Source organism: Ascaphus truei, chromosome 5 (assembly GCF_040206685.1).
Source record: "Ascaphus truei isolate aAscTru1 chromosome 5, aAscTru1.hap1, whole genome shotgun sequence".
Classification (NCBI taxonomy): domain Eukaryota; kingdom Metazoa; phylum Chordata; class Amphibia; order Anura; family Ascaphidae; genus Ascaphus; species Ascaphus truei.
In genome coordinates, this window is record NC_134487.1 from 239967372 (window position 1) to 239983979 (window position 16608).

General features: G+C 47.9%; 1 protein-coding gene across 3 annotated transcripts in view; it reads left to right on the forward strand.

The window, feature by feature from the left end:
• LOC142495828 (uncharacterized) overlaps positions 1–16608 on the forward strand; it is a 439489-nt gene that overhangs the window by 186531 nt on the left and 236350 nt on the right. For all 3 annotated transcript variants that reach the window (XM_075601852.1, XM_075601853.1, XM_075601851.1), the window contains one exon: positions 1323–1481. In XM_075601852.1, coding sequence (XP_075457967.1) covers positions 1323–1481 — 159 coding nt within the window. The remainder of the gene's footprint in view (positions 1–1322; positions 1482–16608) is intronic.

Genomic DNA, 16608 nt, shown 5'->3' on the forward strand with positions numbered 1-16608 from the left:
GAGAATAGATACATTTCCCGGGCTTTGGTCACGTCAGTTGGAGCAGCGGAGCTGAAGGGGAAGGAAGGATGCAGGGAGTGAGTGCAGCTCCTGCATCCAGATAGGTACCCTCGCCTTCCAGGTAGGCCCCAACTCCCCACCAGGTTAGTGGGTAACTGGAAAGGGACGGCCCTAGATAGGGAAGTCACCCTTAGTGTGTGTAAGGTGCAGGTTTGGCAGTGCCCCAGCGGGTAGTGCTGTGCGCACTGGCAAATAGGCACAGCGTGCGAGCAGTGGATTAATTGCTGCGGGTTCCAGGTTGCTGTGTTGAGTGTTGCATGTGACGCTGCATGTAATGAGTGCAGTGTGTGTGCAGCGTGTGTTACTGTCTGTAGGCTGATTGTGAGAGCTGTGTGTCGGCTGCAGGCGTGTTAGTGTTAGGAGTTAGGAGTAGTTAGGGAGTTACAGATAGGACTTGGGTAGCTAGGGGAGAGGGGCAGGTTATTACCCCGCAGGCCCTAGGAGTTTTCCCCCAAGACATCCCGGTTGCGGTTCATCAGGGACAGGCCCTAGGTTAGGGTTCCTGTCACTTTAGGGTTAGTTAGGGATAGATAGGGATAGCGGCGGTTGCTGTTCCCGTGATGCGGTTGGTGTTGCCGTAATTCGGTTGTGTTCCCGTGAAGCGGTGGGACCCTCGTTGGGGTTCCTGGAGAAGTACCTGGATAGGATCAGACGGATGCATCGCACGTCTGACCCTTTGAGAAGAGTGTTGCAGGCCCGAGCATCGGAGTGCTCGGAAGGTACCTCTGTATTATATGTGCACCAACAGGCCTATTAATTTAGTGACTGCGCAGTCACCCACGATCTCCGTAGGAGTACGGGACATTGGGTGGGGGTTACAGGACACTGGGTGGGAACACCAGACATTGGGCAGAAGGTGCTCCAGTATTGCATAAGATTATGATGGTATGTAATGTGTTATATGTTCATAAGTAAAGTCCTTAGTTATTATATAATCACTGTGTGTGAGGTTTCTGATTGGGTTCCTATGTAGGGTCATTCTACACTTCCATAGAATCCTACATAGGTGGAGGCGCTGAAAGAAGATCCGTTCCAGAGGATTCACCCCAGGCTCTCATTAGCGGAGGCTCAGACCTCCTGTGAGCCTGCAGGTATACGCACCACACCGGTAACACTGCATGTTCTACTCACCCACACTATATATGAGATTGGGTGGGGTGGAATACCCGTTACACCTGTTTTAGGTAACGTGACGTTATGAGCCCTGATTTGAACACGTTTTTCCCTCAAATGGTTCTGATTGTGACCTCTTTCTTTTGTAGGTTCTTTCTCCACAGATACTCTGTGCGCACTGAAGAATTTCCATCCACACACCCAGGTGAAGAGATCTTCTTATCCCACCTCAATCAGAGTAGCACCTTCTGGACTTTGGATGTCACAGGAATACAGCCCCAGCACCCCCTAGAGCAGTTCTTCTTCAGGTATGTAGAGAAATGTTCATGTGTCCCCTGAAATTCTGCACTCCACCTTATGAACTAAAGTGTGCAGTTAAGAATACATTCAGAATCCCATATGTTTAAAAATAAATAAAATAAATCAATAAATCAGTCCTTTTTACAATCCCCACTACTCCCTCCCCGCACACTTTATGCCCTTTTCAATGCGTTTTAATGTATTAAGCTTCCTTGGTTTGCAATAGCAACCATTTGCAAAGGTACATCACTTTGATCTTTGCCGCTCGATCACAGGAGAATGGGTCGATTGACAGCTTAGATAATCACATATCCTTATACAGTAGCTTAAGGAATTGCTGTATCTATTGAAACGAGGAAAAACAGCAAAAAAGCAAACCGTATTGCCACTTTAGCACTACATTATATAAAACCCAAGTTCTAATTACCAACACCTTTTCAAAGGAGATGTAATTATACTTCAACTTGCACATTCTTAGGCCTGCCAAGCCTCCCGTTGTTTGGAGTCAGTATCAATCACTGTTGGGCAGCCTCGTTTAGAGTCAGGCCCACTCACAAGAAGGCAGGCTCACATTTTGGACTGAGTCACACTCATTTAAAGACAGGCGTACTCAATGGATGGCACTGGAACGGCGAGAGCAGCAGTCCTGGTGAAGGTGTAATTGTACGCCGAATACAAAATATATATATTCTTCAATTTGCAGCAGCTGCCTTGTGAGCACCCGGGGATTTGTGTATGGAACATAAGGTTCCTATATTTAAGTAATAATCCCCTCAGAACAGGGCATTACTGGCCAATAATGCCCTGGCTGGAAGAGTTGAAGGCCCGAGGTTGAAGCCGAGGGACTTTAACCCAGCCAGGGCATTATTGGCCAGTAATGCCCTGTTCTGAGGGGATTATTACTATTATAGGCTAAATGTAGACTTTTTTCATAAATAATAGACACTTTAGCAAGGGTTTTCTCTATTGATATTTTAGAGAAGATTGGAGGTCAGCGGGATTTTTGGAGAGATACTTGAGTTGCTTTTCTCTAAGTAGAAGACCCTTTAGACGATGCCCAGGGTATAGTCATAATCAGTAGTATCTTACAACGCGTCTGAGATCAAATGCATTGTTTATTCTTCTGCATTTGGTACAATTTTCAAATGACCAGAAAATAGCAGTGAACCCTTAAAGAAAGCCTAGGTAACCCAAGAGTGCTTAGGAACCCTGGTTGAAATAAACTGTATTGAACTCTGGCTCCCCACCAACAAGGTTCATTATCCTATTGTAACGGAGTGCTCACCACAAATAGGGCGCGACCGCAGGGCCGAGGTGGGAATTGTGAAGACACCAACCTCCAGCCGCAAGAGCACGTCCGGAGTGTAGATTGGTAGTGGGCAGCCGGGTCGGGGTTATAGAGGTCAGAGTCGTAGAAGGTACTTGCCAAGGTCGGGGTTGGAGAGGTGCGGATCGTCGTAGGTACTTGCCGTTGTCGAGATTGGAGAGATGCGAATCGTTGAAGGTAATGCCGGGGTCAGGAGAGGAGAAGTACGGAGTCCAAATAAAGCCAAGGTCAGACAAGCAGGAGCCAGGAACTAGAATAACAGGTACAAGACAAGAAAGCAAGGATTGCAGTAAGCACTTCTCCCTGAATGAAGTCTTATGCTCAGCCATCTTGTCAAGGGGCTCTCTGAGCATAAATAGTACCCTGGACCAATAGGAAGGCTGCAGAGGAAGCAGCTCACCAATATCCCTTGCTGTGATAGACAGGACAGGAGTTTGCAGCAGCTGCGGAATAATAGACATAAGCCAGACCCTGATTCAGCGTGTGTGTGCGCCGTCCCCGCATAGCGTGTGCATGCTGAGCACCGTTGACGTCACCGCAAGGACGGAGCCTGGAGGCGGGACCAGTACTTCCCCCAGCGCGGGGTGCGCGCAAAGCAAGGCCGACTGACGACACCTGCAGCACCGCGGGAGGTGCCACGGGAGGAAGGGACGATGGAGCACCCAATCGCGGGTTGAGGTGGGTGAGCACCGCGGAGAGCACGACTCAGGCCATCACGGATCCTTACACCTATTCAATGAACGAAGATATATAGTTATGACTGTCTACTTTACCTACATAAGAGATTTTATTGCAAAATTGTATCTTTCCGCTCTGCATAGGGACAGTTATAGTCCTGCTTTTCATATTAGATACAACTATTACACGCCCCAGGATGCATCATTATGAAAGTTTGGTCTATAATAGAATATCTGCCATGGAGCAAGGTAAATCAGCAGGTGTACCGTGATATCACTGCATTCTCAACAATAATACGGTAGCTGTTTTATTACCAGATAGAAGATGAATCTTGTATTTTCCCAGTACTGATGGTGTTGTCTACAAGTCGACATTATATTAAGCCATAACTTAGTTGTGCCTTAAAGTATCTTTTAGTCTATATTTTAAAGAAGCTTTTTACACCACATTAACTGTATAGTTCTTGACCCAGACGAGGATAGTCCATAATAGGCACCTTATCACTCAGCCTTTATCATTCACCCCCTTTGCTCTAAGCGTTAACTCCAGGGGAGTTTTTATATTTATATGGCTTCTTAACACTACCCTTTTGTGAAGCTAGTAATTTATTAAGTATGTTCCTGTTTGGAGCAGTGTTTTCTAATAAATGATTGGGTACTTTGTGAGCTATCTAGAGAGGTGAAACTCAAGCTCAAATGCACAGGTTCCTCCCTTCACTATGGAATTAAGCGATTAAATTATAGGCTAAAGCAGTACAATTCCGGGCATTATTGAAATCCCTGCTCTCTGATTGGTTAAAATTCTGGGCATTATTCATTCAGTAATGCCAAGAATTTTTGCAGCTTGCAAAGTGTTTATTTCCAGCCAATCAGCTTTTCCTTTTGTCAGAACAGCTATGAGACAGGGCAGGGGATTGGCCAGGAAGCAGCAGCAGACAGTGACTCCTCCCCCTCCCTCCGTGAACACAGCTTCATTTTGAGTTGAGGAGGGAGAGAGTGTTTGTGTAGATGTAAAGTAAGTGGCTGTCTGCAGTTTGTTTGTAGTTGCAGTTTCTGTCTATTTAGTGTGTGTGTATGTAGCTGCAGAGTTTGTGTGTGTGTAACTGCAGTTTGTTTGTGTGTAGCTGCAGAGTGTGTTTGTGTGTGTGTGTAGCTGCAGTGTGTGTGTAGCTGCATTGTGTGTGTGGCTGCAGTGTGTGTGTGTGTGTGTGTAGCTGCAGTGTGTGTGTGTGTGTATAGTTGTAGTGTGTGTGTGTCTGCAGTTTTTGTGTGTGTGTGTATACACCGAGGGGGCGGCAGTGTGTGGATATAGATAGCTGCAGTGTAAGTGTATATAGAGGTTCTTTAATGTACTGCTGCGGCACAGTTTATTCGAGCATTTGCCCGTTCTGTGCCGCAGCAGTAGCCTGGCGCGCGCCCGAGTGTGACGGGCGCGCGCCGAAGCAGCGGAAGTGCGCCCTCCGATCGGGGCGCTCTCCCTACCGCTGCCGGGTCCCCCGGAACCCCCTGCCGCTGTCCCGCGATCGCGGGACACCAGGGCTCCCTCGGGGAGCCCCTGGACACGCGTGCAGGGGGCGCACGCTCCCGATGACGCGTGACCGCGCGTCTATGACGCGCGGCACGCCGAGGGGCGGCCACTAGCAAGCCGGGAGATTTCCCGGCTTGCGGTACCGACCACACTTCAATAAAGTGTGTCGGTACTGTATTTACCATTTTATATTAATTAAAAAAATCTATATAACTATACAAAAGTATCTATTATTTATGAAAAAAGCCTACATTTAGCCTATAAAAGTAATAATCCCCTCAGAACAGGGCATTACTGGCCAGTAATGCCCTGTTCTTCGGGGATTATTATTTAAATACAGCAGACAAGTTTCCTTGGTTATTGCCTGAATCATTTGTGTCTGTGAAGCTCGCACTGAACACCAAATCCCTTCACTTTTTAAAGTCATTTAGTCATAGGTTAGACTGTATTCACACAGCAGGGGAGCAGGGAACATGTACCATGGAGAAGGAAGAAAGAAAAAACTGGCATAGAGTAGTACAGCAGAGATAAGTGAGTATACTATGGTTGTGAATCTCCAAATTCAATACTCACAAACCAGCAATATCATTGGGCATATCCAAAACAGTGGCAGGTGTAGGTACCAGTGTAGTTCACTTGTTCCGGTGACCCAGAAAAGAAAGGCAATAATGGTGCCGAAGGTACTTTTAAAAGGTATTTATAAACAAATGATGTCCCTCCAAATTCGAGGCTTACATTAAAACTGCATAAACAAGCAGTTGCATAATTACATAGTTACATAGTAGCTCGGCTCCACCTCCTCGGACGCTCCGCGCCCCCTCTGTGCGCAGCGTGCACGCGTGACGTTGCGCAACGATCCCCAGCTACGCGTCAAGCCCCAATGAGCCCTTGTCTCCTGCACCTATCCAGGTCTCCGCTGGGGTCGTGCCCCGCTCCGCCTCCTGTGCTATTGGCTTCCTTCCTGTTTAAATACCCTGCTAGTGCTCAGTTGCATTGCTGAGCATAACCAAGTGTAGCCTTGTGCGGATCCTGTGTTTTGTTTTGCCTTGCCTTGTCTTGTTCAAGTATTCTCTTGCAGTGTGACCCTTCGTGTACCGACCCGGCTTGTTTGTGAACCCTCTCTGGCTCTGACCTTGGCTTACCCTTCACTACGCTTACCTCTCCACTCCACGACCCAGGCTTACGGACCACTACTACGCTGTCTTCTCCACTCCAGACCATTGGCTTACGGACTTCAACTATGCAGCTATCTATAACCCAGGACCCCGGCAAGTATACAGGAATAACCCTCTCTCTCCAACCCAGACCTGGCTACGCTGACTATCCGCCTTCCAGGCACCCCTCCGCTGCTGTGGGTGTGTGGCTCTAAACCTTCCCACCTCAGTACCGGGGTCTTGCCTTGTTTGTGGGTTCGCGCAAGTGTTACAAAAGCCCCCTTAATGCCTGACAGTCTAGAGGGCTTACTTGATCCACCTCAGTGGGGTCCACGTTCGTTGGGCTGAGCATACTGTAATGCTTGCGCTCCCCACGAACAAGGCGGGACCCGGTGAGGTGTGAAAGTATAGAACTGCGCACCCACAGCAGCGGAGGTACGCCTGGAGGATTGTCAAAATCGCCGGGTCTCGGTTGGAGAGAGTGGGTTAGTCGTGATACTTGCCAAGGTCGTGGGTAGGTGCCAGGAGGATTGTCAGAGTCCGAAGTGCCGTGGTCAAGGGTTGGAGCCAGGAGACTAGTTTATAGTCCGTTTGCTGTGGTCAGGAATGGAGAAGGTAGGATGGTCTGAGGCAAGCCGGGTCGATAATCCAGAGCAGGGTCCAAAGTCTAGCCGGGTCGGTACACAGGGAGGCAAGCAGCAACAAGAAAGGAAAAGCAGGAGGCACAATGCAGAGACAGAGACATGGGAAGACACGGCCACCAATAACTATGCTCAGCCAAAGAGGAAGCGAGTAGAAGATGTGTTGGGAAATTGAGAACTTTGAAACACAGGCTTAAGAAGAGAAACATGAAAGACTGAAGGTATTTTCATAGAAGGAGGCAGTTGTAACCGGTATACGACCGGATTGATTTGCTCCAAAATGGAAAATGGGAGCCAGTTTGAGGGTTGGTGTCTTCCGCCTGATATTTTTTGAATAGAGCCACACCCTGTCTCCTGGTTTCAAGTTTGGACACCTTGCGCCGATGACGGTCTGCTTCAACTTTTTGTCTGCGAGTTTCCTCCACATGAGTCATTGTAAAAAATTGATTCTATTGTCCGCTGCGCGGTTACCCCGGAGGGAGAAGAAGAAATGGGAAGCCGTGCCGGGTGAAATCTTGTGCGTCGGAAATGAAGCACCGTAAATATTGTTCCAAAGATTGGTCAGTTCTTTCAGTCTGTCCGTTGGTCTGGGGATGATACCCTGAAGAAAAATGAAGAGCAATGTCCATTCATTGGGCGAATGCACGCCAAAATTTAGAGTCAAATTGAGGTCCACGGTCGGATACTATGGTCAGAGGTACCCCGTAGACACGAAAAATTTATTTGACAAAGATATCTGCTAAGGAAGCGGAATTAGGTAGGCCCTTGAGAAGATTTTCCCAAAGGCGAGACAAGACCAGCTTAGTGTGATGGATGTGTTCTGAGAGAGATTTAGAAAAGCTGAGGATGTCATCAAGATAGACTATGACAAAAAGATTGAGAAGATCTCGATAAATCTCATTCACGAATTCTTGGAATACTGCCGGAGCATTACAAAGGCCAAAGGGCATGACTAGATATTCGTAAAGTCCATCACGAGTATTGAAGGCCGTCTTCCATTCATCGCCTTGGCGTATACGGACAAGATTATATGCTCCTCGAAGGTCCAATTTGGAAAAGATAGTGGACCCTTGTAAGCGATCAAAAAGCTCATAATGAGCGGTTGGGGATAGCGGTTCTTCACAGTGATCTTATTGAGCCCTCAGTAGTCGATACAATGGTGGAGAGACCCGTCTTTCTTTTTAACAAAGAAAAAGCCAGCCTCAGCTGGGGGTGAAGAATTCCGAATAAATCCCCTCTTCCGGTTCTATTGAATATATTCAGACTTTGGTCTCAGGAAGAGAAAGAGGGTAAGATCTGGCTTTGAGAAGAACAGAGCCTGGCAAAAGATCAATCGGACAATCAAAAGGCCGATGTGGGGGAAGAATCTCGGAGCGTACCTTGTCGAAGACTTCTTTAAACTCAGCATAAACTTCAGGAAGAGTAGGTTTGTCTTCATTAGGGACACTTAAACTGCAGATTTTCTTGTTGAAAAACAAGACTTGGTACATTGGGGACTCCACACTTTGTTGGTCCAATCCAACTGTGGGTTGTGTCGTTGAAGCCAGGGAAAGCCTTAGATTACCTCAACGGATGGTGTATGAATAGCGTCCAGAACGATCTCCTCCCTATGGCCATCTTTAGTGATGAGTTCACAAGTTTTCTGAGAGATGAAGGCTGGCTGGAGGGGACGTCCGTCGATGGCTTCAAACCCGATAGGCAGATTTATGAAGAAGCCGGATCCTGTTCCATAAAGCAAAGTCTTGATCAATAACATTACCCCCTGAACCAGAGTCAATGAAGGTGGATGTAGAGACCTGGAAGTTGTCACCCTTGAGGAGAATGGGCAGCATGATCCGGCTCGGCAAAGTTTCCTGGGAAGAAGGGGAAGAACAAATAGTACCCCTTATACCTCATTGAGCTTTGGCGTTTCCCAGTTTGAGTGGGCAGTGAGATAGCTGATGGCCAGGATGACTGCAATAGTGACAGAGTCCGCTGTCCCGCCGGCGTTGTTTGTCAGTGAAAGATAATCGGTAGCTTCCCAGTTGCATAGGTTCAGGATCATCAGAAAGTGAAGAATCTATAGGAACAAGATTGTGGATAGAGGGTCTGGCCGGGAGATGCCGAGAGTAAGAGCGTTCGACCTTCCTCTCCTGGAGACGCTGGTCGACACGGATACATACCGCAATGAGATCCTCTAAATTAGTAGGTCTTTCCTGTGCAGCCAGTTGATCCTTGAGGGTTTGGCTAACCCCTGCCAGAAGGCCGCAGACAGTGCTTCATCATTCCAGGCTGTCTCGGCTGCAATGGTCCAGAATTCAAGAGCGAACTTAACGACTGGCCTGAGACCTTGAGAGATATGAAAGAGATAACACACAAAAACACCTTGCTCACCATGCATGGGAAAGATATAGAAACTGGTGCAAAAGGAAAATAATGATGTAAGACACAACAAAGTGGCCACAAGGGGTCACTAAAAGTCCCTTGATATTGCACTCAAGTAATGATGTGAAAAAGAAAAAATGCGCACAAGCGCTAAAGACTAAAACACCAGTGTGACAATTGCAAAATATATATATATAAAGGCTGCCTAGTAATACTGTCAGTACTGACAGAGAAAGTGAAAGTGAAAACAAAGAAAAACCTGGCGCCAAAAGTTCATTGGATAATCCTGTACTCCTCAGGGGATCAGCACACTTGCTTGACAGGCCATATAGGGGAAAAAACACAAACAGACACAGATCATAGTGCAACACTGTAGGGTTAAAACAGGTCTACACTAATACACACACTGCACATATAACATAGAGACTCCTAGTGACTATAGTTTTTATAGTCACTAGGAGTCTCTGTGTTATATGTGCAGTGTGTGTATTAGTGTAGACCTGTTTTAACCCTACAGTGTTGCACTATGATCTGTGTCTGTTTGTGTTTTTTTCCCCTATATGGCCTGTCAAGCAAGTGTGCTGATCCCCTGAGGAGTACAGGATTATCCAATGAACTTTTGGCGCCAGGTTTTTCTTTGTTTTCACTCAAGTAATGATGTAATATATTGTATACATAAAGTAGCTGTTAAATAACTGATTTAAAGATCCAAATTTTGAGAACAAGATCCAAATTTTGACGCAGACAAATTAATAGGTCCCACAAAACCAAATTTAACAGGACAAACAATTATTTGAACTTTAATACAAAATAAAACCCGCCGAAAAATCATAAAATGACAACTTTAGTAAATAGATAATATCCCCTTAAAGCAGTTAACCTGGTAAGTGGTCTTAGCTCCCGAGTCCATAATCTAGCTGGTGTTTAACTGCACGTTATTATAGTGAGGCATTTATCTGAGTAACCATATTCTGGCTTGTACATCACTGCAGCTTCTATAAGGCTGCGTGTTTAGTACTATTCCAGCACTCATTTCCACTATATCTCCGTTTCGCCTTTAAGCGCGGCACAAGCAGAGGGGCTGTGCCAAGCTCCGTAGGAGCTGTGAAAGCCCTGCGTGCACCTCACAGAGCGCGGGAGGCTGTACAGCAGGAGGCAAGGAGGAAGCACGCCACGGGGGGCGCACTCTCAGATTACTTGCAGCAGGATGCTGTGCAGGAGGAGGTAAGGAGGGGACACGCCGCAAGGGACGTGTTCCCCAATTCCTTACACTGCCTCTTCTTTTCCATTTCCTCCCCTACCTGTTTATTTAGCCACATTGGTTTTGACTTATTTCTTTTATACTTATTACCCAAGAAAAGTGTGCGTTTCTAACAATGTTTTAAAGACTACTCATTTATCTTCTACATTTTTCTCTGCAAAAGCATCATCCCAATGTATTACTTGTAGATTAGTCCTCAGTTTATTAAAATCTGCCTTTCTAAAGTTAAGGTCTTTGTTGAACCCAAGTAATCTGTTTTTTGATATGTATTTCAAATGAGACCATGTTATGATCACGCTTACCCAAATGTTCCCAGACGTAAATATTTGTTATTACTTCTACATTGTTTGATATTACCAAATCCTGTATTGCCCCTCTCCTGGTTGATTCCTCAATAATTTGGGTCATATAATTGTCTTTAAGCACCCCTAAAAACCTGTTTCCTTTTGTTTTAATGCTAATCTCATTGCCTGTCACGACTGTGCTCGCCACAAACCTGGGTCGGACCGCGTGGCTGAGGTGGGGTTGTAAAAGCACCGACCTGAGACCGCGCAGGCTGATCCGGATTGCGCAGTTCGTAGTCGTACGTCGCAGGATCAGGATAGGAGAAGACAGCATCGTCGGTGGACACGCCAGGGTCAGGACTGGAGACATCAGGGTAAACGTTGTTCAAGCAGGACTTCGGCAACAGGTAGTCAGGAGAGCCCCGCTTCAGTTTAGGAGTGCGGGAGTGGCCTCTGCGCGTGCGGCGACCATGGCCCATGGTACTGGTCTCAGGAGGTGGTAGACAGACCAGAGTAGCACACCGCCTAGCTGCACTGGTAAACCAGTGCTTCAGCGCAAGGGTCCTGAGCGGGCTGGGGAATCCTCCGATTCAGCGCAGGAACCAGGACACGACCTCTCTAGATTAGGGAAAGAGTAGGCCCCAGGAACCAGGAAGCTGAAGATACTCAGGGAAACCTCCGCTTCAGTGCAGGAAACCAGGAACAGACCACTGCATGAATATAGCAGCCGGTCACAGGAAACAAGGAGCTGAAGTAACAAGGAGAGTACTCAGCTTCAGCACAGGAAACAGGAACTGACCGCTGCATGAGACTAGCAGCCGGTCACAGGAACCAGGGAGCTGAAGACAACAAGGAGAGTACTCCGCTTCAGCACAGGAACAGACCGCTGCGTGACACTAGCAGCCGGTCTCAGGAACCAAGGAGACAGACAAGACAAGGCTTATGGCAGAACACAGAGACATCCAGGAAGGACTATACTCGGCAGGGGGCATTGTGGGAAGGCAACACTTAAAGGTCAGAGAACCAATGGCAGAAGGGGTGTGTGGCAGTATTGCTTTGGTGAGTGAATCCAGGCTGCAGTAAATATCCGGGAAACTGTTCCAGGACTGCACAGGTCTGCAAGTTAAGGCAAACATTAAACCGAGGAGCGGATTCCTTACAGTACCCCCCTCTTCACGTGAGACCTCCGGGCGAACAAGACCACTCATAGAGTTGGGGGACCAGGAGTTGTTCCAGAACCGTCTAGGATTGGTGTTAGAGTCATGGTTCAGAGACTCATGGTCACTCCTTTGTGTACCCCCACTCCCCGGAGAGAACTGCGGCCAGATAGGGCCATCCATGGGTAGCGGGGACATCGAGTTGTTCCTAAAGTTTTTTAGGCGGAAAGGGTATCCGTAAACGAGCAGTTCCTTGGTGAGTACTGTTCTAGGATATGAAAGTGGTGGTAGAGATATCATTGGTACCTGGCTCGCCCCGCGAAATGGCTTGGGAATCCAAGGCTGTGAAGAACCAGAGGGTTCCGGAGCAGAAACGGCAGAAGAACCCCCACTGGGAGCCCAGTCTTTAGTAATGGGACCAGAATTTAGGATAAGCGGCCTTGATAGTTGATCGAATATACCCAGGCGACCTTCGAGACAGACAAAGTCTTGGCTGACCTCTGCATGTAGGAATTTGAGAGGGACTTCTCCTCCAGAGGTCTCCCAGGTAGTGGTCAGCGAGGGTATAGGGTGGGTGGGAGCATTTCCCGGTATTGGTATGGAAGGTGACAAGGCAAGCAGTAAACCAGACATAGAGACCGAAATCTTGGGGTACGTACAGAGTATTTCCAACTCAAAGGAAATAACAGGGGCAACAGAAGGTTCCGAGGGGGAAAAACATCGTTTCACAGAGGCAGAGAAGCACTCAGCAGTGGAGCTCTCAAATACTGGGGAACCCTCAGTGGGAGATAGTATTGTCTGGGGAGTAGGAATAGGCTTTGGGGCTCTAATATCAGAAACTTGAGAATCAGGCAGAGCAAGGGTAGCGGAGGGAGGGGAGCTAACCTCAGAAGCTGAAGTCTGTACTTCAGTGACAGGGACCTGAGAGACTACAAAAACAGCAGCGAGTAAAGGAATTGACACCCGGAGCTGGAGGCTCGGAATCCATAACAGAAACATCTCGCAAAGAAGGGGTACCGATAGGAGAACTAGCGTCAGGAGCTGGTGCCTGGGAATCAGTTACTGGTAATGGGAGAGTAATGATGGGAGTTAAAGAGACAATAAGCGGTAAGTTGGGACCGTGGAAACTCTTAATAGCAGAAACCTTTGAAGTAAAAGGAGTCTTATCCAAAACTGCAAGGGCCCTAACAACAGGGGTGCTTGTCATGACAAAAACAGATTTAGGCGTGTTTACTAGTGCAAAAATTCTGATAACGGGACTCCTAGCCAGTGGTGAGGGTGTCAGGGTTTGACTAGTGAGAACATCAGATATAGTGATAAGTGACTTAGAATCAATCACTGAGGTTCTATGTTTGCTGGACATGTGTGAGAAAGTACCCTTTAGGACAGGAATTTTAATTTTTACCCCGAGTAACCCAACGGTTGCTGGAGCACGTTTAGCTGCAGTGCTGAGGGACTGAGGTTTAGCAAGAGCAGTAAAACTAAATAGCTCAGATTTAAACACCAGGACTTGTAATATAAGCAGGGTGGTCTCAGACTGTACTAAGGGAGTAACAACCGATATGCTGATCCCTGGAGGGTTTGCATGGGCAGAGAAATCAGGGAAACTAACAGCAAGGACGACCTCTATAGAAAGAGATTCTGAATCTGAAGGGAGGTTTTTACCTCTCCGAGTATCAGGGCCGACAAGGCAAATTTCAGAGAGAGGGGAAACTGTGTGCAGGCTTCTAGCTAGCACATATGAAAAAGCGTCGCTTTTAAGTGAAAACAGTGTGTCAGCAAACATTCCTGGGAACACAACATGAACCCCAGGAGGGGCATACTGACCACTGTACGGTTTTAACCCTAAGCTTTGAGAAGGGGAGAACACAGACAGTACACGGGGGGTAATCATTACTGTACTGGTCTCTGAAGTGGGTATTTGGTAAGGAGTGTCTGGGAAACCAGAAATGACTGCAGATTCCACGACGTGGGGACTATGTGCTGAAGCAGGGATCATCGCTCTCTGGGTGACAGACTGGTTCAGCGAAGTACCTGGAAATGGGAACTCTGCGACCAAGCTTAGGGAAAAACTTGGTAACTGAATACATTTAACTGTAATCAGAACTTTAGCCGAAGTTTCAGGGGGCCCAGCAGCTGAAACTTGAGCTGAAGCAGGGGTTTTATAGCAAAAACTAACTAAGGATTCAGCAACCTTGGGGAAGTCATTTAATGCAACCTCTGCTATAGGACTTGGGGACACATTCTCTGAGGCTAGAACGAAGGCATTAGCTTGGAGGCAGCAAGAATTTACAGGAGTTAAAGCAGATAATACCTGAGAGTAGAACATAGAGAGTTTTTCCTCTGTAATAGGTGAGCCAAAGGATTCTTCCTCTGGAGCAAGGGACGTGACCATGGCTGGCGGAGAACAGGGGCTTACCAAAGGGGATTCAGAGAGCTGCCCCACAGGGTTTAATACAGGAATGACCCTGGGAACAGAACTTAGAAATTGAAGCTGAGTACGTGGAGGTAGGAGGGATTTGTTCCCTGACAGGGAAGGCATGCAGAACTGCCTAGCAGGGGTTAAAGCAGGAAAAACTTCGAGGACTGAAAAGGGAGATTCAGAGTTAGGAATAGAGGGAAAAAGGGACTTGTTCTCGGATACTAGAGCCTTAGTGTTGGCTAGAGAAATATACGTATACTCCAGGGGAACCTCACAGGACTGATCAGCAGGGGTTAACGTAGACGTATCATTGGTGTCAGAGTACCCGGGTGTACCATCAGGGCTAGGGACCGTGGCAGCATCTATGTTAGGGGGCAGTGATAGTGGGTCAGTTTGGTCATTTCCTGGAGAGGGAGATACGTCCCCAGGTTTAGCGACAGGGCTGGCAGCACAGGTGGACTGCCAAGCGGCAGCGTAGCTGGCGAGGAGAGGGTCCTGTTCCTTTATGCAAATGTCCAAAGTCAGGGAAAGTACACGGAGTGTGTCTTGAGCATGAACCACCATAAAGAGAGGGTCCTGTTGTACTAGGTGAATGTCCAATGATAAGGCCAAGGCAAGGAGTGCATTTCGGGCGATGGCAAGTTTGATAGGGTGCACATTATCCCAGGTTAAAGGGGAACCAGAGGAGCAAACACAATCGGCCAGAGACTGTTTTAAGTCCTTGAGGCAATAAGCCTTACTAATGAGATCGTTACGGCATTGTCTTTGCAACGGGGTTAAACCTTCATACATAATCTGATCTTCAATCAGGGGTAGTATTTCGCACAGATACTGGTTTTCAAACTGGGACTGGTCTACAGGCCGGGACAGGATTTCAGACAGAAACATACCAACCCTCACCACAGGGCGGTCCGAGTTTGTGGGGCCGAGCATACTGTCACGACTGTGCTCGCCACAAACCTGGGTCGGACCGCGTGGCTGAGGTGGGGTTGTAAAAGCACCGACCTGAGACCGCGCAGGCTGATCCGGATTGCGCAGTTCGTAGTCGTACGTCGCAGGATCAGGATATGAGAAGACAGCATCGTCGGTGGACACGCCAGGGTCAGGACTGGAGACATCAGGGTAAACGTTGTTCAAGCAGGAGTTCAGCAACAGGTAGTCAGGAGAGCCCCGCTTCAGCTTAGGAGTGCGGGAGTGGCCTCTGCGCGTGCGGCGACCATGGCCCATGGTACTGGTCTCAGGAGGTGGTAGACAGACCAGAGTAGCACACCGCCTAGCTGCACTGGTAAACCAGTGCTTCAGCGCAAGTGTCCTGAGCGGCTGGGGAATCCTCCGATTCAGCGCAGGAACCAGGACACGACCTCTCTAGATTAGGGAAAGAGTAGGCCCCAGGAACCAGGAAGCTGAAGATACTCAGGGAAACCTCCGCTTCAGTGCAGGAAACCAGGAACAGACCACTGCATGAATATAGCAGCCGGTCACAGGAAACAAGGAGCTGAAGTAACAAGGAGAGTACTCAGCTTCAGCACAGGAAACAGGAACTGACCGCTGCATGAGACTAGCAGCCGGTCACAGGAACCAGGGAGCTGTAGACAACAAGGAGAGTACTCCGCTTCAGCACAGGAACAGACCGCTGCGTGACACTAGCAGCCGGTCTCAGGAACCAAGGAGACAGACAAGACAAGGCTTATGGCAGAACACAGAGACATCCAGGAAGGACTATGCTCGGCAGGGGGCATTGTGGGAAGGCAACACTTAAAGGTCAGAGAACCAATGGCAGAAGGGGCGTGTGGCAGTATTGCTTTGGTGAGTGAATCCAGGCTGCAGTAAATATCCGGGAAAGTGTTCCAGGACTGCACAGGTCTGCAAGTTAAGGCAAACATTAAACCGAGGAGTGGATTCCTTACATTGCCCCAGTCTATGTCTGGATAATTAAAACGACCCATTATGCAAAGATGACCTAGTTTTGATGCCTTCTCAATAAAATAGCTCAATAGGCGACTCCCCTAGGCGAGTCGCGTTCTCACCACACTTCACAGGGCTGTGTCTGTCGATGACGTCACTTCCGGATCCGGTATCTGCTGCTTGGCAACCGGAATAGTGCTCTCTCCTGCACTGATCCTCTCTCCTGAGTGTCTTATGGGGCTAGCAAAACACTCCACGTGTTTCACTTTCAAGCAGCATCGTCAAGAGTTTCTGGCCCCTACCTACACCTACTCTGCTATGTACCCCATATCATTCCTAATTGTAAATACGTTGCAATTGTTTCTAATCAATTGGAAGAGGAATCAGTGCACTAGCTATCAATGTGTAACACCTA